This window comes from Diabrotica virgifera, chromosome 7 (assembly GCF_917563875.1).
Source record: "Diabrotica virgifera virgifera chromosome 7, PGI_DIABVI_V3a".
NCBI lineage: Eukaryota > Metazoa > Arthropoda > Insecta > Coleoptera > Chrysomelidae > Diabrotica > Diabrotica virgifera.
Window position 1 is genome coordinate 34,797,205 of NC_065449.1, and position 24,672 is coordinate 34,821,876.

The 24,672-nt window shown below is 32.3% G+C and overlaps 1 protein-coding gene across 1 annotated transcript in view; it reads right to left on the reverse strand.

Annotated features, from left to right (window-relative positions):
• Positions 1–24,672, reverse strand: part of LOC114326462 (uncharacterized) — a 92,159-nt gene that overhangs the window by 3,766 nt on the left and 63,721 nt on the right. The window contains exons 4-5 of the mRNA XM_028274843.2: positions 18,269–18,622; positions 13,595–13,852 (exon numbers count right to left, since the gene is read on the reverse strand). Of these exons, the coding sequence (XP_028130644.2) occupies positions 13,595–13,852; positions 18,269–18,622 (612 nt within the window). The remainder of the gene's footprint in view (positions 1–13,594; positions 13,853–18,268; positions 18,623–24,672) is intronic.

Below are 24,672 nucleotides of genomic sequence, written 5' to 3' on the forward strand. Positions count from 1 at the left end.
AGATTATTTGAAGCCATGTCTCTTATCAACTATAACTGTTGATTAAATACCCCAACGCTATAACCAATCACAAGGTTTATTATAATATCACTGATCAAAGGTAATTATAATCTTTACTTTACAAAATATTTACTTAGAAAGTTGGGAATGTCTAAAGACGGTTGTCGGCTTAAAGATTTCACGAATTACTTTATTATTCCGTTGTCTAGGTATATGCAAATTTAAAAAACAATAAGAGGGAAAAACTTTTAAAAATATTGTTAAAATTTTGTATGTATTTAAATATTTGTTTGTGTTTAAAGGCATTTAATATATTCTGAAACACGAACTATAAAATGTTTTAAAGATGTTTATCCCGGTACTCATTCGTTAAATTGATAAACATAATTTTAATTATAACTGTAATAACAGTTAGTTTCAACATTAACAAAATAAACAAAACAATTCAATGTTGACGTTACGAATTTGTATAGTTACGAACTGTCGCCGTTACGAAGTGTCGCTGTTACGAACTGTCACCGTTACGAGTTGTCCGTTACCACTTGTCCTGTTACGAATTGTCGCGTTACGAGATGTCTGGTCACGGGGATAAGCATCGTCTGAGCACAGCACGTTTCCATTGCCCTTCTTTCCTTATCACCATGTTATTTCCTTCACTTAATTCTTCTCTTGTAGCTGTTTTTCTACCACAGTACTGCTTGTACAGTTTTCTTTTATTATCCAATTTAGTCTTTTTACTTTGCAGGTCTACCTGTACTTGTAAATATTTTTCATGTAAAATTGGAAGTTTGCTTCTAAGTACAGTACAAGATCTCTTTTTATGCGGATTATTTTAATGCGATTTTGAAGTTGTGTGGTTTGTATTTCGTCCAAAAATTTCTATTATTAACAACTATTTACAATTAATTATTAACTAGTTACAGTTAATATTAACTATTTCCCTCCAGCCAGAGGTCAGTAATCCGAGGGTTTGCAAATCGGAGATTCCCCTTGTTACATGATGTATCATGTAGCTATTACATCAATCTGAGTTTTGCATTGAAAGGTATAACCTGTAATTGTTTTGAGATTAAGTTTAAATGTTAAAGTGTTTTAGAGTTTAAATGTCGACATTTTTAAAATAACGAGTTGTGACAAAAAATGTCACATTACATCTACAGATGCATATTAAATGTGACGTGATGTCCATGGTCGTCGTCCACATGTTTACAAAAATTTTAAAAAACTTAAACTAAAAAAAATTTTTTTCCATAAATTATAAGCGCTTAAAGAAATTCACTAAATTCCCTAATCTACTTTGCAAAATACAAAAATTTGACGCACTGTCCATCAACCTGTTAAGATTTTATTTGACCCAATGGAAAAAACACACAAAAGACAATCAATTTTTGGTGGACTAACGTCCACCATTTTATGTGATTTTAGAAAACTACGGAACGTATCCCTACTTTTTCAATGCAAGTAAAGTCTTTTTTAATGCGATTTTTTTATATGCGCTTTTCTGTAGAACATATCCACCGCATAAAACGAGACCTTACTGTATACGATTATTCAAGAGCTATGCTGGGGTCTTATCTGATCCTATCAACGGTGTATTCCTATATTTTCTCGACATATTTCTTCTCGAGCCAAAAGGCACATTATCGGATACAACTTTCAAAGAATATGTAGGGGAAAGTTTCTTGGATCGTACCACTTTTTATATTTCATTTTTTATTTTCATTAGATGACGAAAAATTACATTTAACACACTGTAATAATAAAGTTGATTTATTCGACCACCTAAATTATTTTTTCTGTCGTCGTATAACTTCATATATTGTGTTTCAATTTATCAATCAAAGATAGAATAAAATTTTTAATTTTTTAATATAACGCGGGCACATAAATTTGATACACCCTGTATATTGATTTGTAAATATTTATTAGAAGTTAGCTTTCAACGCAAAATGGTTTCTCCTTAATGAATTTTTCCATGAAGAATATTAAAAACATTTTTGTAAATAAAAGTGAAGTGAAAGTTATTTAGGATTAGTATTTTAAACCGATTGTTTATTACGGGAAAGATAGAAGCCATAGGTAATTAGTTCTTAGAAAATTAAGGTAAAGAAAGTTTGGAATTTAAATCTTTTTGTTTAACCCCGAGTAAATTTTGTAGAATTTCCCGAAAGTAATTAGTATGATGGTAGGAAAAATTTTGAAAGTATGAGTGGGTTTTCGAATGAAAAAAAGAATGGGGAGAGAGAAATGTTTCTGATTGGCTTGGAAATTTGGAATGGGGAAAGTTTTGTTTGAATGTTGAGACAGTTTGGAAAAGAAAAGATCATTGTGTTACGGGCATTCGAGAAGAGCAGTCAAAAGTTTTCGTGAGTAGTTCAGAAGCAAGTACTAGTGGTTGTTTTTGATAGTGAGAGTAGCTGAAAGTGGAACGAGAGACAAATCAAATCGAGAAGAAATACCTCTTTGATTCTGTAAAGTCCAAGAGAGTAAGTTACAAGAATTATCGTTATTAAAATTATTTGTGACACCAAGTAAAAAAGATACTTGGGTCTCAGGAGATTATTGTTGAGAGAAAGAGAGGAGAGAGTTTTGGAGTTTATTGAACGAGTACTGGCAAAAAAGAGGCCTGGCTTGTGTTTTGGAGAAATAGTTGCTGGTATCCTGCTGGATTGTTTGCTGAGAACGGAGAGGGCTTTGATTGGGAGCCTAACATAATCAACAAGGAGGAGCTGTTTGGGTCAAGAGGAGACATCATTGTGTGTGAATCAAAAAGGTCAGTCAATAACCTATGTGATAGATTTTCTTTATAATCAGAAGTTATTTTTTTTTACGTAAAAGCATATGCATTTAAGATTCCAACATTTCAAAAATTTAATAGGAAGTATAAGTAATTTGCGAATACCAAATTTGTTTGTTTAGCTTGTTTTATTAATGGTATCAAGAACATAGCGATAAATATTTGTTTGAATTAGATTAATTTATATGGTAAAAGTTTCTTTTGGACAGTTATGCCCACAGAATTTAATTGATAAATTTACAGAACTTTGTTTTTGATAATAAAGGTAATTGTATGTTTTTATTTATGATTTTTCTATTTATTTCCTTTTCCTATTTTATCCCGATAATGATCAACTAAGAGATACTGAAACCACGAGAGAAGATAAGTATAACATAAGATAATTTAGACATTTTTTTATATTATAGAAAGGCACCGTGAGATTCTTTCTTAATTTTTATGTATGATTTGCGTTAATTAAATAATTGATCAAGTAAATAATAATTAATATAAAAGTAATAGAAAGCAGATCATAACAATATGTAGTACAAAAAAATACTATTTTCGGAAAGCTTACAAGTGGTGCGATCTAGGGACCTAGTTTCCTAAATTGTACCATAGGTTTCCTTGATGAAACTCCTGAAGAGTACTCAATGTTAGTCTTGTGGAGATTTTTTCAATTTCTTTTTGCCACCTAAATTACACAATCACAAAAGTATAGTAAGTTGTTATTTTTCCTTTTAGTTGGCGAATAAGTAATTTTATATTAGACAGGACAGGGTATCTCTGACCGTACCATAGTACGGATCAGAAATATAAGGAAATATAGGGAAAATTCGCGAGGTACGATCCAGGCAACTCTGACTTTTCGTGAAGATTTGCAATTTATAACCTAAAAATAAAACTGTTTCCCTTAACCTATTGGATTTTTGATACCAGATTAAGTGTATTATACAAATATGTTGATAAAATTACACTAAGCATACCTTTAAAAAAGATATGAGCTTACATAGAATGCACGAAAACTACAAGCACTTGTTCAAAAACACAATAATTGTAATAAAACCATGCAGAATGACGCGAGCACGCACAACTCTATTGAGACTCGCCGGATTCCCCTTGTAGTACCTATAGCCCGATCAAATAAAATTACAATACATGTAAATCAAAACAAAATTCCGTACAAGTTGGAATAAATTTTTTATCAAACTTTAGGTCAAGACAAAAGATATTTTCAAGAAAGTATATGATTCATATGAGGGGATCATTGTTTAAATAATTAAAAATGGGTAATTTTTGCACAAAATTTACTTTTTTAATTGCTGAGGTAATTCATGATTTAATTAAGGTTTTCACATTTTTTTTCTTTAAATATGAAGAAACAGTCTTTTATATAAGACTTACTAAATTAAATTTGACCCTTAATTTATTTAAATAATGAATCAAAATTGAAAAACAAATTTCCAAAAAAATATTATTTGCATTATAAATAAACACTATAAAACATTTAGTTCTGCAGAAAAAGTTGCGCTGTAGTACCACTATCAAGTGTAAAAAAATTGGTTAAAAAATGTTGAGTAGTTTACGAGATATTTAATTTGTTTATTAAAAATTACCATTTTTTCAATTGCAAAAATGCGGTTGTTGCTGATAGGGTATACAAATTTTTAAGATCTGATTTTTTTGCATTTATATACATTTTCGATAAATGCATTGGCAAATCAAAATTTCAATTAATTTCTCCTACAAAATGGCGTTTATAATTTGTTGTAATTTGTTTAAAACTTCTTTTTTTAATTATTGAAATGTTAGCTATCCTGATCCCCAAGTATATGTAAATCAGGTTGGCAATATTGACAGTTGAAGTAGTCTAATAAAATGGTCGTCACGAAGCGTTGCATATGAATTATGTCTCCCAGTAAATATACCTAATTAATAAGTACTCGGCAAGCTTCCTTCTCCAAAAGGTTATGGACTCCAGTTTTACATGCCAAGAGTACATTCAATAAGAAGTAAAGTTTTTTTAGTGTTGCTGTTTATACCGACCGGCAGTGTTGTGAGTGACCGCAAAAAAATGGCAGTCCAAGGTTTAAATGGCGCGAATTCAACCGTGAGTTTGTATCCGCAATTAACATCTACGAACTTTTCGTCATGGAAATTTAGATTAGGCAATCTTCTAGATGCCAAAGGTGTTAAAGATCTTATTACCACTGAAGTAACTGCAACGCAATTCACACAATTATCAAGAGACGAGCAAAATCAACATAAAAAGCATGATGCAACAGCAAGATCGATCATTGTCACATGCATTACAGATGAACATTTAGAATATATTCGTGACTGTGACTCAGCATTCGAAATGATAAAAAGTTTAGAAAAAGTGTTTGAAAGAAAAAGTATTCTTTCTCGTTTATATGTGCGGAAAAAGTTGTTAACGTTGAAATATAAACAAGGTATCGATTTACAAAAATTTTTCGTTGAATTCGATTCTTTAATCCGAGAGCTTGAATCGACTGGAACTACAATCGAAGAAGATGACAAGGTATGTCACCTTTTGTTGACAATGACAGATACGTTTGACACCGTTATTACTGTCCTAGAAACTTCAAATGATAAACTATCTGTTGATTTCGTTAAAGCAAAATTATTAGATGCAGAATTGAAGCTGAAAAATAATGTACAAGAAAGTGAAGAATCCTCTTTTTATACGAAGCAATACAATAAAAAACCCCGATGCTCATTTTGTGGACTTGAAGGCCATCTAGTGTCCAATTGTTTCAGAAAAAACAATAATCGAGGTAGATTTTTTCGAGGAAATAACTATTCCCGTGGCAGAAGAGCCAATAATGATACACAAGGTAAACAGAATATCCATGTAGCCGAAGACGAAGTAAGTTTTATCACAGCCCTACCAGCTGAAAATCTCAAGAATGATGACAGCCAAATTTCGTTTATAATAGATTCTGGAGCATCACAGAATATGTGCAGCAATAAATATAAACAATTTATAAGTAATATTATTGAAATTGAGCCTGTTGGCATTAAAATAGCAGATGGAAGAGTGATGACGGCTCATACAAAAGGTAAATTAAAAGTTTATTACAATGAAACTCCTATTAACATTGATGTTCTCATTTTAAATGAACTAGAATATAATTTATTATCAGTCAGTAAACTAAACAGTTTAGGTTTCACAGTTGTATTTAAAGAAAATAAGGCTGAAATAAGAAAAAAGAACTTTAAACTTATTTGCTATAAACATAAGAGTAACTTATTTGCTGCAAATTTTCAATTAAATAATTTTCAATCTAGTTTAGTAGCAAAGCCTAGCGATAAAGACTTATGGCATTTACGTTTAGGACACGTAAATAGAAGGGGACTACAATTGTTGGGACTTCCCTATTCAGATAAACTATGTGACTCGTGTCAACAAGGAAAAGCCACAAGGCAACCTTTTAAAGAAGTTATATACAAAAAATCCTCTAGAGTTGGGGAACTTTTACATGTTGATACTTGGGGACCATCCAAAGATCCCACATTTTCTGGTGAAAAGTATTACTTATCAATTATTGATGATTTCTCACATTTTAGTGTTGTATATTTAATGACAAGAAAAAGCGAAAGCGAATCACATCTTATTAATCATATTGAAAAATTAGCTGCAGAAGGCAGGAGAGTATCTAGAATAAGAATGGATAAAGGTGGAGAGATGTCTTCTAAATATTTTAAAAACTATTGTATACAACATGGTATAGTACAAGAATTTACTGCAGGGTACACACCTCAGCAGAATAGTATAGCCGAACGACTTAATCGTACTATTTTAGACAAAGTAAGAGCAATGTTTGTAGAAACAAATCTTCCAAAGAGTTTGTGGGGAGAAGCAGTTAGAACAGCTGTTTATCAGCTTAATCGAACTCCATCACGAGCAATTGAATTACAAGTACCAGCAGAAATATACTTAGGCAGACTTGACTTGTCTAAACTTAGAATTTTTGGTTCAAAAGTATGGTACTACAACCTACCAAAGCAAAGTAAATTAGAACCAAGAGCAAGTAAAGGTGTAATGGTTGGATATAGTGGTGCTGGTTATAGAATTTGGAATCCACTGACCAAGCAAATCAAAATTTCAAGAGATGTTGTTTTCGATGAAACACAGTATAAATATTCTCCAGAAATATCGTCGAATAATCAAAATGTTGAGGAAATTTTACCAAGCCAAAATGAATTGGAAACATTTGAAACAAATTATGAAGAAAGTACAGTCCAAACATTAAGAAACACTACTGAAATTAATTCACAAGATGAAGAACCAGTAAATTTACAAAATACCAAAATTACTTCCTCCAATAGAGAAATAAAACAACCTTCGAAGTTCAAAGACTATGAACTTTATTATGCATATTGCTTAGTTACATCAACACCAGTAACTTATGAAGAAGCAGTAGAGGAGGATGAATGGAAGCAGGCAATAGAAACAGAACTAGAATGTCTTGAAAAAATGAACACGTGGAGTGAAGCCACAAAAATACCTCATGATCAACAAATCATAAATACAAAATGGGTATTTAAAACAAAAAGTGATGGCACGAAAAAAGCTCGCTTAGTCGCCAAGGGTTATGAAGAAGAAGTGTTTTTAGATATATATTCACCGGTAGCTAAGATGGCAAGTGTAAGAATTTTATTATCACTGGCTCTCAATAACGACTGGAAGGTATACCAATTAGACATTCCTTCAGCGTTCATCAACGGAGTGCTACAACATGATGTTTATATTCATTGTCCTAAGGGTTATAAACGACAAAGCAAAGTTCTCAAACTACAAAAGGCTTTATATGGACTAAAAGAATCACCCAAATGCTGGAACCAACGATTCAACAAATGGGCAATCAAAATTGGTTTTAAAAGTGCGGAAAGTGACTGTTGCGTTTATACAAAGAAAAATGTGTGTATGTGTATATGGGTCGATGATATCCTATTGTGCGGTGAAGATAGCGATTCGATTCAAAAAATTATTGAAAGTTTAAAAAGTGAGTTTAACGCAAAAAATCTTGGTTGTGTAAACAACTTTTTGGGTATTGATTTTGAATATTCTGTAAATAAAAATGATGTAAAAATGTATATTTCTCAAAAACCCTTAATCAATAAGATAATTGAGAAATTTAATATGACGAATTGCAATGTTAGCAAAACACCAATGGAAACAGGTTTTCAGGTTGACAAAACTAATGCTAATAATCAAATCTCTGTCAATGTGCCTTATAGGCAATTAATTGGAAGCTTAATGTATATTGCATTGGGTAGTCGCCCTGACATAATGTTTTCAATCTCTTATTTGAGTCAATTTCTCGATTGTCCTGATGATATATTATGGAAAGCTGCTAAACGTATTATTAGATATTTAAAAAATACAATTAATTTCTGTCTTATATACAGTAAAAATATAAAAAGAAAACCTTTAATATTTGCATATTCAGACTCAGATTGGGCAGCAAATGTAAATGATAGAAAAAGCATGTCAGGAGGTATAGTATATTTTCTAGACAATCCAGTTTCATGGTATTCAAGGAAACAGAGCACTGTTTCATTGAGCAGTACTGAGGCCGAATATATTTCATCAACTGTTACATGTTGTGAGTTATTGTTCACAAAAAACTTAGCAGAAGAATTATTGAACGAGAAAATAACTGGTAGTATATTATATATAGATAACCAGGGAGCTATATGTATTGCAACAAATTCATTTAAAGGTAAAAGGTCTAAGCATATAGACACAAAATATCATTTCATTCGAAATTTAATTGAAAACAATGTAATTACTTTACAGTACATAAATACAAAATCAAACTGTGCTGATATTTTCACTAAAGCTCCTTCAAATGAAATATTCTCACGTCTCAGAACTTTGATCAAAATTCAAGAATGTTGAAAGTTTTTATAGATTAGTACTTTTATACTTTAGGCACAACTCATGTGAATTATCTATTTGCTTATTTTTTATTTTTTATCATATTCTCATGTTAATATTTTTTGAGTTAATGAAAGTTATTTTTTGAATATTTTTCTATATAGGTATGAGTTGTAACCTGAGTAATGTAGGATGTATAAGTATGTTTTTATGATTTCATTTAGTTCAATTTTTGTCAAGACTTGGTTAGAGTCAAGATTGTTGTTTAGTCGACAATTCATCCAAATTTACTATTTATGTAAATGTTGTATAAATTGAGAGGGGGTATTGAAATGTTAGCTATCCTGATCCCCAAGTATATGTAAATCAGGTTGGCAATATTGACAGTTGAAGTAGTCTAATAAAATGGTCGTCACGAAGCGTTGCATATGAATTATGTCTCCCAGTAAATATACCTAATTAATAAGTACTCGGCAAGCTTCCTTCTCCAAAATTAATAACATTGTCCGGATTAAAAATTTTGAAATGATTTTTCGATATTCATGTTCCTGGTAATATTTGACAAATTTACAATAGAACAATTTTTTTCTAGAACCATTTTTTGCCGAGATAGCTTTTCCAAGTTTAAAAATTCATGATTGGTTTATTTATCAATATTAACATTTGAAAGTGCCGAGGACATCTATCAACGATATTGCTTAACAATGCCATTTATACATAAAGTAAAAATTGTAGAATATTTCGAAAAATAATGATTTTCGTAGCGAGCTTAAATGAAAACTTTTTGTCTGAAAATTGGCGGAGGAGTTGCTTTCAATATCTCCGTTAATAATGGGCCAATTTCAATGTTTTTTTTTTTAAATTTGGGGTAGCGTACAAAAATAATAACATCTACATGACCCTTTTTGCAATAAATATTCGTCAATTTGTTATAAACTATTTCTTTTTTCAAAATGTTTTTCTCTAATATTGTCATAAATAAAAGTTGGCACCAAAGCTAACCACAAAACAGTATTAAAATACTTATTTATGATATGTGTTAAAAGTACATGTTTAAGGCACGCATGTGAAAGTTTGCAGAATGAGCGAAGCGAGTTCTGCAATTCACATGAGTGCCTTAAAAATGTACCTTTTAACACGCACATCATACAATGTTTTTTCTACAAACGTAATTACAGGACAATATCAACAAAAACTTTTACTTGAATTTGACTGACATTCCATTTTTATATTTTTTTGACATTACATCAAAATTGCCTATACGGTCAATACGAACTGCAGTGTCATAAAATTTTTAAAGCACTAGTGCCTTAAAGTAGCATTTTTAACGCTCGTATGGAGTGCTAAAAATTGCATTTTTAACACGGTTGTAGAAAAAAAAAATTATTTTAAAAATTTAACGAAATTCAAATTTTGTTACAGAAACATAATAATTTTATTCTTTGTACCAATCACTGGCAAAAGCTCAAAAAGTCAATGTGAATACAAAAGAAAATATTATATAAAATAATTGAGGACAACCTCTATATTAATATATATACAGTAAAACCTCTCTTAACCCAAATAGTATGGGGGGGAAGCCGTTTCGGATAACAAGAATCTGGGTTAAAAATATCAAATATTATTTTTTGTATTCTTCTTGTATCAGATTAATAGTATTCTTGGTCAAAGTTGTTATTAAAAAATATGTAGATACTATTATATAGGTGATTTCGTAATTTGTTGTACGAGTATATTAAACTGCGTTCTTTAGTTATATGAAAGCAATGTTGACGATGTTGACAAATTAACATCGAGTTGTTTCCGTTTTTCGATAAAATTTTACTTTTTTTGACGAAATGATTGAAACTGTCAGCCGTTTCGGTTAACGGAGGTTTTACTATATGTATATAAGGGAATAAAAATTAACAAATAAGCATGTACATATACTGTATAACAAATCTTAGTGTACTACGTGGTATAAAGCTTATAAAATTAAATGTTAAATTCACATACTTATATTTTATTATTGTGCAAAGAAAAAACTTTTTATGTTTCTTTAACAAATGTTTAATGCTAATTCAGTATTATTTTGTTAACTGTTTTATAAAAAAAGTTTATTTCAATACTATTATGGGATTATCTTTTGTGCCAGTTTTTAATTAAATATCATATCTAGAGAAAAAAAATTGAAAAAAAAATTGTTTATAACAAATTAATGAATATTTATTGTAAAAATGGTCATTTAGATGTTATTATTTTTATATGCTACTCTAAACTAAAAAAAAAACATTGAAATTGGCCCACTATTAACGAAGATATTGCAAATTACTACTGCAACACTCTTCATGCAAAAACTTTTCATTTAAGGTCGCTACGAAAATTATTACTTTTTAAAATGTTCTACAATTTTTACTCTATGTATAAATGGCATTGTTGAGTAGTAGGGTTGGTAGATGTACTTACACACTTTTAAATGTTAATACAGTAGAACCCCGTAAATCCGAACCCCGCGAATCCGAACTTTCGGCAAATCCGAACCAACGGAAAGTGAAAAAAATTTAAAAATTCAAGACGAAAACTTAAAACATGTTTATTATACAGAGTAAAGCCAGAAAATTGGACAATGTGGGATTACTAGGACTTTGACATTTAAATTTCTTAAAAATAAATATTATACTTTAATATATAGGTTTATAAAGTGTATAGGTATAAAGGTTAAACACAAACTTACTTTGGTTCTCTCGTAGTCAATTTGAGTCCAAAAATATTATCCACACTCTTGCGAGAACGTTTGGCTACTCAAAATCACAATGAAAGCTTTGAACTACTAGTTAAGGCTAACTTTCGGATAATCCGAACTTTTTGGAATCCGAACAGGCCAATTAGTTCGGATTTGCGGGGTTTTACTGTATTGACAAATAAACAAATTATGAATTTTTAAACTTGGAAAAGCTATCTCGGCAAAAAATGGTTCTAGAAAAATATTCTTCTTTTGTAGATGTGTCAAAAATTGCCAGGAACACGAATATCTAAAAATCATTTCAAAATTTTTAATCCCGGCGATGTTATTAAAAAAACCAGTCTTAAATAAATTACAACAATTTTCAAACGCCATTTTAGAGGGGAGTTTATACAAAATTTTGATTTGTCAATGGAATTATCGAAAATATATATAAAAGCAAAAAAATGAGACCTTAAAAACTTATAAACTCTATCGGCAACAACCGCGTTTTTGCAATTGAAAAATGGTAATTTTTAATAAACAAATCAAATATCTCATAAACTGTTATTATATTTATGAACCAATTTTTTTATATTTTATACTGGTACTACAGCGCAACTTTTTCTGTAAAACAAAATATTTTATAGTGCTTATGTATAATGCAAATAATATTTTTTTGGAAATTTGTTTTTCAATTTTGATTTAAGATTATTTAAACAAATTGAGGGTCAAATGTAATTTAGTAAGTCTTATATGAAAGACAGTTTCTTCAACTTCGCAGAAAAAAATAGTGAAAATCCTAATTAAAACATAAATTACCGCAGCAGTTAAAAAATATAATTTTGTGCAAAAATTACCCATTTTTAATTATTTAAACAATGATCCCCTCATATGAATCATATACTTTCTTGAAAATATCTTTTGTCTTGACCTAAAGTTTGATAAAAAATTTATTCCAACCTGTGCGGAATTACATTTTGATTTGATTTTATTTTATTGGTCTACTACACAATTACGCCGTCAGCAGAGAGCTCTAGTATCCGTATCCCTATAATATAATAAGCAGTAAAATAAAGGTGGTACGATCAAGGAGGCAGTACGATTTACGCAACTTTCCTCTAAGTGGCAAACATAGTCTTAAATTTATTATTGACTGGGATCTTTTGGACGTCAACGAATCAATTTCAGACAGAATAACCAATGAAGAAGTACCTACTAAGAATAATAGAGAACAGTAAGAAGATACTGGATTCAATCAAAATAAGAAAACTGCAATATGTACTTGGGTCATCCTAACACGTGGTGACAGATATGAGCTCCAAAATTAATAATTCGGGGAAAGATTCAAGGAAGGCGCAGCGTAAGTAGAAGAAAAATGTCCTGGTTGAGAAATCTCAGAGAATGATATAGATTTTAATACTCAACTGAAATTTTTCGGGCTGTAGTGTCAAAAGTTAGAAAAGCAATGATGATTGCCAACCTTAGTCGCGGAGTCACTTTCACAAATTCACAAAAATATCAACTTCTAGCATTAGAAATAGCAGTTCTGGAACTTCTCTTAGTATTAACTGCTCTTTAATATTATTTCTCGGCTATTTCTCACAATCAACACAATTTCTAATCAATTCCACTATGTCCTTATTAATATTTGGACAAAACAAAACTGTTCAACATAAGTGCATTATTCGATACCTATATTAATATAAGAATGGATGAATCAGGGATCGAAAGACGAAAACATTAGCTGGTCAGTTTTTAGTTGTCATATTATGTCCAAAATAATTTACAGTTGATTTCAGACCTCAAAACAGTTATCCAAGAAAAGAGATTTGGAGGAAATAAGAGTATTGCGAGAATTAAGGCGTCTGTTAAGGCCAAAGATAAATTTTTCTACAAATAGTAAGCGAAAGGCCACACGGGCGATAATTTACGGCGCCGTAAGAGCAGTAAACCTTAAACCTGACGAGGCATTGTTTGACTAACTCCTATTTCATCTAAAATTGGTGGAGGAGTTAGTCAACCAATGAGTTTACTGCTCTTACGGCGCCGTAAATTAACGCCCGTGTGGCCTTAGCCTTAGAGAAGCATTTCAATGAGGATATCACCGTCCTGGGAAGAAACTATGTTAGATCCCGAATTCATTGAATATAGTATAAAATATAAAATTTTCTACACTATCTAAAAACATTACGCCAAATCAACCTACCTGGTTGGGTAGCTACTGAATCGCTTAAGCTGGCATCACCAAAGTTAGCATTTATGACTACAGAATCGTTTTCAATGTCATCTTGTGATGGGAAGTAGGGTCCATTTGGAGAAGAAAACCTAAATTGTCCAAAAGGGATTCCGCCATTAACATCTGATACACCAGTCGGTAAACTTGTTCTGAAATATGATTCTTGAGGAATATTTTGTTGGTTGAATGTGGGGAAGAGTTGTTGCGGCACAGGTTGAGCATTTGGAGCTGAAAATTTAAATTAATTTCTTAATCAATTCTAAGGTTTTAAATCAATATTAAAATAACTACAATAATGCTCTATAAGCCTAATATATATAAAAAACCAATACTTTAGGTTGGTCTGTGCCCATTGAATTGGCAAGTACCTAGTATCTTCGAGCAGGGAACCATGGCACCCTTTTAGCATGTGTTCCACTTTATCCATTAACATCGACTTGTAGTCATAACATTTTAACATATTACATTATGTAAACCATATATGATGATGTTAACACTATTTACAGTGTGCTAGTTTCAAAATACTCGGCAGGATGCACTGAAGATGTTCTGTTTAGAACGAAAACGTTCTGCAATCGATGACATTTTATAGTTTTAAATAAACGATTTTATACCAGAATACATCTCGAAGTTTTTACTTATGTATTGGGTTTTTAAACTATGGTATACAGCCAACTATTGGGAATTTCCCATTGATTTCCTAATATATATAGATTTGTATGAATGTAATGGTATTTAACTACTGTCTCTCCTTTTGCTGATAAATATACAGAATGGCTTGTGTTAGTTGGGCCATCTGGTATAGAGCAAACTTATTTGAGGTACTTATTTAACGAGAAAGCCATAGTATGTGTGTTTAGATAGCAGTTTGGTTTCGGACTTAATCCTTGATCTAATCTTCTCAAAATAAAGGCGAGGGAAAGAGACTAAGACTACTTATCCAGCTTGTTAAGATATGTGTAAACGGCTGTAGATCCAGAGTACGTATAGATAACAAACTCTCAGAATCATTCTAAATAAGCAGTGACCTGAAACAAGGAGATGCGCTGTCGCCTCTCCTTTTTAATATAATCCTGGAGAAAGTAGTAAGAACAGCACAAATTAGAACAGAATTACTGACAATAAATGGACCAAAATTACTAAAGCATACGCGGATGACATTGACATTGTGGGAAACAAAGTCACCAATGTAAAGGAAACTTTCAATAAATTTGAGGTAGAGGCAAAGAAAACTGGTTTAAGGGTAAATGAAGAAAAACTCAAATACACGTGCATCAACAGACAAAAGGGACGAGATAGAATAGGGCAAAATGGTACGATAGACCCATAAACCTTTGAAATAGTGGAACGTTTTAAATACCTCGGAGCAACAATCACTGCAGATAACGATATCACGGAAGAGATTAAAGGGAGAATTCAGGCAACAGACAGATGTATGTATAGCCTCCACAATACTATTAAATCTAAGAGCCTAACACGAGCATCAAAGATCAGAATATATAAAACAGTGATTAGACCGGTGCTCATGTATGGGTGTGAGACGTGGACTCTGACCAAAGCAATTAAAAGAAAACTTAGATGTTTTGACAGAAAAATCCTCAGAAGAATCTTTGGACCTTATCACGACCGTAATAGCAACCAATACCGAATGAGAACAAATGCCGAGGTCAAGCAGATGTATAGGGCGAGTGACATAGTCCAAGAAATTAAATCTCAGCGTCTAAGATTGGCTGGCCATGCCTATAGACTCTTTAATAACCGCCTTGCTAAACTGATCCGGGAGGAAGCCCCACAGGAAGAAGGCCCTTAGGACGCCCACTAATGCGATGGAGAGACAATATATGGTCAGATTTAAGAACAATGGGGCTACCCACAACCCACTGGCCCAACTATCATGGATGACCGTTCGAGATGGAAGCGAGTTGTGTAGTGCAGTCAGCCAAGACCCACCCCGGGTTGTAGTGCTACCAGAAGAAGAAGAAAGAGAAAATGAGGCGACACGGAGCAGTTACAGTTACAGCGGCATCTGAAATCAGGAATATTCTATGAGAAAGCTCTAGAGGAGGTAGTACAAAAAATAAAATCTCCAAAGGAGATAGAAAAAGAAAAAGAAGAGCGAAACCCTCTTCTACCAAAACTCCTGGGAAAAGAATAAAGTCAGATGCAATCACCCCTGAGGATGCGCAGATGATATGGTCCCGAAATGATAAGATGAACTACAAACCAGAAACCAACTGAATGAAGGTAGGAATAATCCACAGTGAGTACCTAGTTAGTACAGCTAATAAAGCATGATAACCTTAGGAGGGATGCTTGTAAGACAGGGATGCATTATCTCCCCACTACTGTTCAATCTATATTCAGAAAGTATCTTCCAAGAAGCTTTTGAGGAAGGCGAAAGCGACATCAAAGTAAATGGTACCTGGGTCAATAATATACGATATGCAGATGATTCGGTCTTAATAGCAGACAATATAGAGGACCTCCAAAACCGTCTTAATAAAATTGGAAAACATAGCGAGAACATGGGACTTGCATCAACATAAAAAAACGAAGTTCCTTATAATCAATTCATATAGTCAATTATTTCAACATCAAAATGCAAGACTAGCATATAACAACCAAGATGTAGAGCTCGTAAGAAAATTTACGTACCTGGGAACCTGGCTATGTGAGGACTGGATGTCGGATATGGAAATTAAATGTCGGATAGAAAGGGCCAGAAGTGTATTCATGAAATTCAGAAACATCTTTACGAACTCTGACTTTGACCTGATCCTAAGATTAATATTCACGAAATGCTATATATGGTCGGTGCTCCTATATGGCATGGAAGGATGGACTTTAAAAATAAACACAATGAATAAGCTAGAGGCATTTGAGATGTGGATTTATCGATGAATCCTTAAAGTTCCCTGGAGCGCACGAATAACAAATGAAGAAATCCTAAGAAGAATTGGTACAGAACGACAACTGCTATACACAATTAAACAGAGAAAAACGGCATAACTGGGGCACCTAATTAGAAACGAAAGATACCAGTTTCTGCAAACCTTAATTGAAGGAAAGATCAAAGGAAGAAGGGGAGTGGGCAGGAAGAAAATGTCATGGCTCCGTAATGTCAAACAATGGACAGGACTAAGAAACATAGGAGATCTAATACATACTGCAAGGAATAGAGAAAAATGGTCAAACGTGATCGCGAACATCCATTAGTGGATTGCATAAGAAGAGGAAGAAGAATCTTAGGAGGCTCTAGAAAGCCATCCTACAAGCTGTCGAAAATGAACCCGAAGGCAGGCCAGAAGTTAATTCTACAACTGCTCAAATCGGCCGGAATGGCTTCAGTTAACATTTGTCATCAAAATAAGCTCCAAATGGCTAATTAAAGTGAAAGACTAAACCCATGGAAAGGAGCAAAACTTATATAAGGCATGTACTGCATACATATCTAATGAAAAAACGTATCTCAATGTCTACTGCAGAAATTCTCAACAGACTAAGGAAGATGAATCGGTGCCTGGGGACGCAGGATCTAAAAGTGGTCCAGGAAAGGACGGCAGGAGAAACCAGACATTTTCCCCTGAACAATCAAGGTCAAAGAGAACGGAAGCAAGGAGAACAGTCAAACTCTCCGGAAAGTTTAAACGGGCTGACCAAAGAGAAAGAGAAAACATTCTCTTCCTCACAAGGACAGCAAACGCGAAAACGAAGGAGAAGCAGCTGAAAACCTCTTAAAAGGCCAAATTACCTCCTGGAGACAAAAGTAAAAATAAAGCCAATAAAGATGGATCTACCAAAGGGTCTGCAGAAGATTCGCAAATGAAGCTACATATGTAGCACTAATACAGAAGCCTGATTACTGCAACAGGCCGAATTGACAGACCAGGATCCTGTATCCTTCTCCTTCTTCTTCCTCTTTAGAAGCAATTCTGCTTGTTCATTGGCAGATTGATACCTCTAGGTATGGAAGATTGTCACTCTATCTTTTGCGCGATCGGCCGATACTTCTTCTACCGATTTTTGATTTATGTCTTGCTATTTTCACCACACGTGTCTTCATTCTGCTTATGTGGTTATTCCATTCTTTTTTCTATTTAGTGTCCATTCGTTTATACACTATACGTTACATTGTTTTCTACTGTCTTCACTCCTCTTTCGATTTCTCAGTGTATTTCCTGTAATTCTTCTCAGTACTCTCATCTCTGCCGTTTCTAGTAGTCTTTGGGTTGTTGCTGTATCGGGTCTTGATTCTGATGCAGATGTCATTATTGGTCGTACACTGGATTTACAAGTGATAAAGTGTATGATCATGATCTTATATCCAAACGGGATAAAACCCAAAGCGATTATGTCCCAGATGTGATATATAGTCATATTCTCGGTATTCTTCCTAAGTGATAGAGCAGCAACAGATCTTTCTCCTATGGTGATCCGAAAAGTATTCGAATACTGCAGAAGGAATGGAATACAAGTCATCTGCCACTTTACATCACAACAATGGGTATGGGAAAACAAATAAACCGAGACGTTGGTTACGACATTTTTAAAGGCATAAGAAAACTGTATTGATTATCCTGCCTTTATTCTGATATCGTCGTTTATTATTAGTTATAAAAAAAGATAATAAAAAAGTTTTTTTACCTATGTTTTGTGGTTGATCAACTTGGCCAGAGTTTCTCAATAAAACCTGTTGCACAGGAATATTATAATTGAATTCTTCCTCCCTCGGTTCACTTTGAAGTTGCTGGAAGGGCTGTTCGATCTGCTGGAATCCAAAGTTTGGAATTTCTGGATAGTTTAGAGGATAGTTTTGATACAGTGGCTGTCCGTTAAGAATAAAAAATCGTTGACCTGGTTTCAGATTGTTGTTGTTTGGGAACTGTTGTGGTGGTTGTCGTCTCTCAGCTTCCCCTGAAGCGTCGGTTCCACCTGCTGGTTTTGGAAAAGGGACAAAATTGTCTTCGGTGAATGTTTCTAGTTTTTCAGGTTTGCTTTCTAAAAATATCATAACTAAGATTATATTGTGTTTACGTCATTCACTGATTCTAAAATTTTATATATCGCTAATGGTTAGTATAATTTGAAGCATCCCTTTAACTGGTATACTTGGTATAACTAAGACATATAGTAGAAACTCTTTAAGAACAGTACGTTGGGTCCCATCTTTGTTTACACCGACCGTTTCGCAAATAGCTTACTTAAACTTTGATCTACAGCAACTGGTTGTTAATAATTGATAGAAGTAAAAGTGTTCATAATATTTCAATACGATGTTATTTCAATTTTTCAATGTAAGCCTCAAGACTCTTGGTTCCAGGCTTTTCTTTCAGAGTTTCAAAAAATCCTATTCTTCTGCTGATCAATTTATCAGCATAACAATAGTAGTTTCTCTGTTTTGCAAAGCCTCTGAAGTCATCGAAAGTTCCGTCAAAATGTCATACATAATGCCTAAATTTAACAGAAACTGTAATGATGAAAATTGCCTTGATAGGCCACAGTACATAGATCTTTCAGTAGAACTTCTGTTCTTGTCTGTCTTCGCCTTTTCAAAGTAGTTGTAAATGGCAGAGTAACCATACCACACAGCTGAAACTGCACGATAAGAACTTGCAACCCATCAAGTCCCTAAAATTTTTCCAACTTTTTGGAGTTGTTTGCTCCAACTTCATCAACTGCATCACTTAACCCTTAAACGCCCAAGGGTGGGTAAAAAATGTCCACCTAATGCGTATTCCCTTGTAACATATTTATTAGGTGTTTAAAAATTTTCCAAAAATTATTTATTGTTAAAAAGACAGCCTTTTATCGAATGTCAAATTGGTTCTACCGATATTTTTGAAAATAAAAGTAATATCTTGAGTTAAATATGGGTGGGCATAAAAAGTACACCCTTCGACATAATTTTCCACCAATGAGGAGGCTGAAAGGAAGAAGGTGGAGAAAATCGACAAATCTGAATTACTGGCTTTTACTAATATGTTAATTTTAATGTACATTGTAGTTTGTTGTAAGGTTTGTAAATTGTTTATATTAATATTTTAGAAGATGCTGTCTTTATTAAGCATAAGATTCTTAAGTTTAATCCATTTCCAACAACTCTCAATAAATTTATTAGCTATTTTCGAGGTGGACATTTTTTACCCACCCTTTGGCGTACATGGAACCTAAAAAAGGTTGGGCGTTTAAGGGTTAAGGCTAGCTGTAGTCTATGATTCATGCAATGCCAAACAATAATATCTGGGTACATCTCAAGCAATCTTTCAGTTACAAGTGATTTTTTACCCAACATGACGCTGGCACATCACTTGCAAATGAAACACAATTTTCTTTTAAGTAATCATCAAATTTGCTCATTTTCAAACAGCTTAGCAAACTTTAAACAATTACCTGAGATGTTTGACTGCTCGGTTCAATCAACTCTAAGAACAAAAAATGAGGATTCTACTCTTTGCTGAACTCACATTTTAAATACACTATATTAGATCAGATTTTGAGCCTACAGCTCTTGACTCTGCAATTATTTCTGCAGCAGTATTTCTAGAGTGTAGCCCGATTCCAATATCAACATTGTTCATTCTTTGCAATTCTAAGATATTACAGGTCAAAGAAGTGGCCGTACACTCTTGTTTTCGTACAATAGGCAGTAGTAGGCCTACAACGATTCACCAGGAGGATGGAGAGAATCGTTATACTGTATCGAAATATAGAGAGCGTTTTCTATAATGCGTGTTTTATTTACAAAACCTAAATTCTCTATTTTTTTTTCTTTTCTTAACCAGTGCCGGAACGGCGTTCCGGCGCGTTCCGGCACCGTGACACCACTGCTTGGGTCATATATCTATGGAGAAATGCTTAGATTAACGAAGACGATTTCGTTTCGTTAATCTAAGGAGAAATGCAATTAGGGATACCCACCCCACATAGGGATAATAGCAAAGAGAATAATGACGATGATGATGAATGACTAAAATTCATTGATATATCATACTTTGTTTGATTTATTTCAGATAAATAAAGAATGTTATTGAGAAATTTTGAGTTTAAACCTTTTTTTAATCTCAAGCTACATCTCTTCATTTACAAGTGCGTAATCATAGCCCAATTACTATAATTTACTATACCACTAAAAATTGAAAAGAAATGATCGTAATAAGGTAATTAAACCAGGTAATTTCATACATAACGAGACTACAACCCAAAAGTAGGTACCTACACCTGACTGTATCACTAATAATTTTTAACTGCCGGATCTTTAATACCTTCTTGACCATAATTTTACATACAACAATGTTCCACTAATGAGGTGGTTAATACAACCTTGCATTGAACTTTGTGTAGTGCGGTTCTTCTTTTGAAGCACCTGAGGCATCTTTGATTTATTATATCATCATTGTAAAAAGTGCCTTTCTTTCAACTTTCAAGGAGATTAAGAAAGTTTTTCGTTTCTGATTGCAATTTAATTATATATAATAAGCATATATTGTACTTATCTTTTTATTTTAATCCCGCCGCCTCGGTTGGAATTTGATTGGTAGGTACCTAATTGTTAATTTTAATCTATAGACACGAAGAGCTTTTTTAATTAATTTACTTACATATATTGTTTTTTACTTTAATAATTATTATATTTTAAGGCGAGATTTAATTTACTTATTTCTTAAATTAAACAATAATACATAATTGTAGAAATAACTAACGATAATTAATATCTTTTTCAATTTTCGGAAGTTACAGTATTCAATATTTATTGCTACGTTCATAAAAGTGCCTGAAAAAAAAGTTCTGTCTTTAATTACATTCTCAAAGTTATCTACTACAAACAAAAACTATAGTCGCTTGCAAACTGGAGAACCAAATTAGGTACTGACCTACAGACTGCCAATTTTTTTAGAATTTTTCCTAGTCAACAACAAAGAAACTACAATTTCCACGTAGGATCAAACTGGGAGATCTGTCCTCGAATCGTTCTTCACTTTTACTTATAAGTACTTAAAACCACGATTTAAGGGGACATCTTGAAAAATTATACTTACATGAAACAAAATACCCTAATACCTGTATACATATAAGATAACTCAGAATGCAAAAAAAGACGACACAATAGATTAACCAAAGATCTCAAAAAAACTATGGAAAATTTTAGAACTTCTACCTTTAAAAATAATATATCAAAACTTTCAAAAGAAGATCACTCGATATGGAACACAATAAAAAAATTAAGAGACAAAAACAGGGAAAAACTTGTTTTTTGTTTTTTTCTAAACCCTATCATAGTACATTCCTTCACGGATTTTGCTGAAAATTTTAAAGAACCGCTTGGATTGACATGAAATTTGGCATACGCATAGCTAACATGTCAAAGAAAAAAGGTGATATGGTGCCGATGTGTGCTTTTGTCCTGGGGGTGAAAAAATATAGGTCCCGAAATGGATAAACTGACTAATTTTAAACAACTTTTGTTCTATAGAGTTTTTTCACCAAATCAATACTTTTCGAGTTATTTGCAAGTGAAATGTTCATTTTTCAACAAAATAACCACGTTTTTAGACGGTTCTTCGCAAATATCTCAAAACGTAAGCATTTAGTCAAAAAAAATATTATTAGCAAAACTATAGCCTATCAAAAAGTGAAAAAAACGGTGTATATATTAGGTCTAGGTACCAAGCAAAAGCAGAGTTATAGCTAATGAAAATAGGTTCATATTCTAAAAATTCCAAATAGAATAATTCAATGTGAAATAACAAATAATGAAGCATTCTTGGGGAAAACACATTACAACTTTTTTAAAGTGTTTAAAAAAAGCCTTATTTGTGTTTTTATAAAAAAAATTTCTAGCATCAAATGTAAGCAAGTTACGCTCAAAATAAAGTTGCTCCCTTTTGTTTTGGCAAAAAAAAATCAGGAGGATCACCCCCAAATTAGCAACTTAAATGAAGTTAATCGTTACAGCTTCACAAGTTACTTTACTTATGTTGTGTTTATATGATCTGTAAGTTTCATGGATTCAAAGTGCTTATTTTTGAAAAAATTTGGTTTTAAAATAAAATTTTAAAAAAATTTTATTTTGAAAATAACTTAAAAATTGTTAAAGATACCAAAATCTTAAACAATAAAAAAAGTCAGCTTTACTTTTCTGATTATTTTGTATTTTTTTTGTTTTTCTGTAAGACAAAAATTGGTTAAGATGTTATAGTGATTTTAAATTTGCATACACTCGTGATAAGTGACTCGTTCAAGCCCTTTTAACTACAGCTCTTTCAAAAATAAGGACTTTGAACCGATGAAACTTACAGATGATATGATCAATACGTACGCGAATAAAAAACTTGTGAAATGGTAACAATTAAATTCATTTGAAATGCTAATTAGGGGGTGATATTCCCGATTTCTTACCAAAAAAAGGGACCAACTTTATTTTGAGCGTAACTTGCTTACTTTTGATGATAAAAATTTTTTTAGAAAACCAAAATACGCATTTTTTTAAATACTTTAAAAAAGTTAAAATGAGTTTTCCCCAAAAAGTGCTTCGTTTTTTAGTTATGGCACGTTAAAATATTCGATTTGGAATTTGACGAATAAGAACCTATTTTTCATTAGCTATAACTCTGCTTTTACTAGGTATAGTGACCTAATATAATATATACCATGTTTTTCACTTTTTTACGTGCTATATTTTTGATAAGAATTTTTTTCTCGACCAAATACTTACTTTTTGAGTTATTTACGAAAAACCATCTGAAAACGTGGTTATTTTGTAGAAAAATTAAAATATTCACTCGCAAATAACTCGAAAAGTATTATGTCAAATATATATCTTTTACCCACAAAAGGGGGTGAAACTCACCCCTAGGGCAAAAGCACACATCGGCACAATATCACTTTTTTTCTTACACTTGTTAGATATGTGTATGCCAAATTTCATGTCAATGCAAGCGGTTCTTTAAAATTTAGAGATTTTGCAATATTTTACCTTTAAAGGACGTACTATCAGTAATAAAATTATAAATTTTGTGCGTTACTTTTGGGACACACTGCATTTGTTTTGTACAGGACTACTAGTCGTATTTCAACTAATTATTACCAAATAGAGAAGTAACTAAAAAATGTAAATCTACACTTTTTATTTTTTAAACAAGGTACATCACTTTGCCTTTTGGTGATAAATAGACCCACAGTTATAATAAACCATTACCGTAGTTAATTTTAAGATTATTTTGTCAGTTTTGTGATTAGTACCCAAAATTAATAGTACCGCTACACTTTCGCCCACTTTGTATTATCATATCAATGTCACTAATATAAGGGTGTAGATAAAAACCTGATCTAATTAACACATAGACTATAAAAACTAGGCCATGACTTTTTCATTTAAGCTTGTTGTTTTTTCATTGATATGTGTGTCACATCGTGACTAACTTTGGAAAGGTCGTACTAATGCGTTTACTGAATAAAAGAATTATTCCTATTTACTTCGAGTGGTACGTGAAACTATAACGGCAATGATAATTAATAGTTCAAACGGTTCCGTTGTCATTTTAATTAACTGGGTACTTAAATCTTAGATATGCCATTATAATACCTAGATAAAATGAATGTCATCAAGATGAAAAAAAAGTCCACAACGACTAGCAAAATGATATTTGCGTTGAAAGCGAAAGTCAATATATTAATATGATTATTTCATTCATAGAGATTCAGACCAATAGAAAGCTACAGAAATAAAAATTACAGCGGTAATTTTTTTCGATAATTTCCCGTCGTCAAGTATTATGTCATAATATGCCCTTCGTTCAGTAACATTAATGACAATTGATGTTTTACATCTTGTCACAGAAAACACCAAGACACAGGTTTAGCAAATACTCAGGTGAAAATATCAATAAAATATTAGTTAAAATGATTTAAAAAGACAGTTTTTTTCATGAAATAATCTTACCGAATTACTCTCGAAGTCTAAAAAATTATCGATTTGTTTTACGCTCGTGACATTTTGACACAATTTCACTCCCCTCCGGGTCGTGTCACTGTCATATTAAAACTGTCAA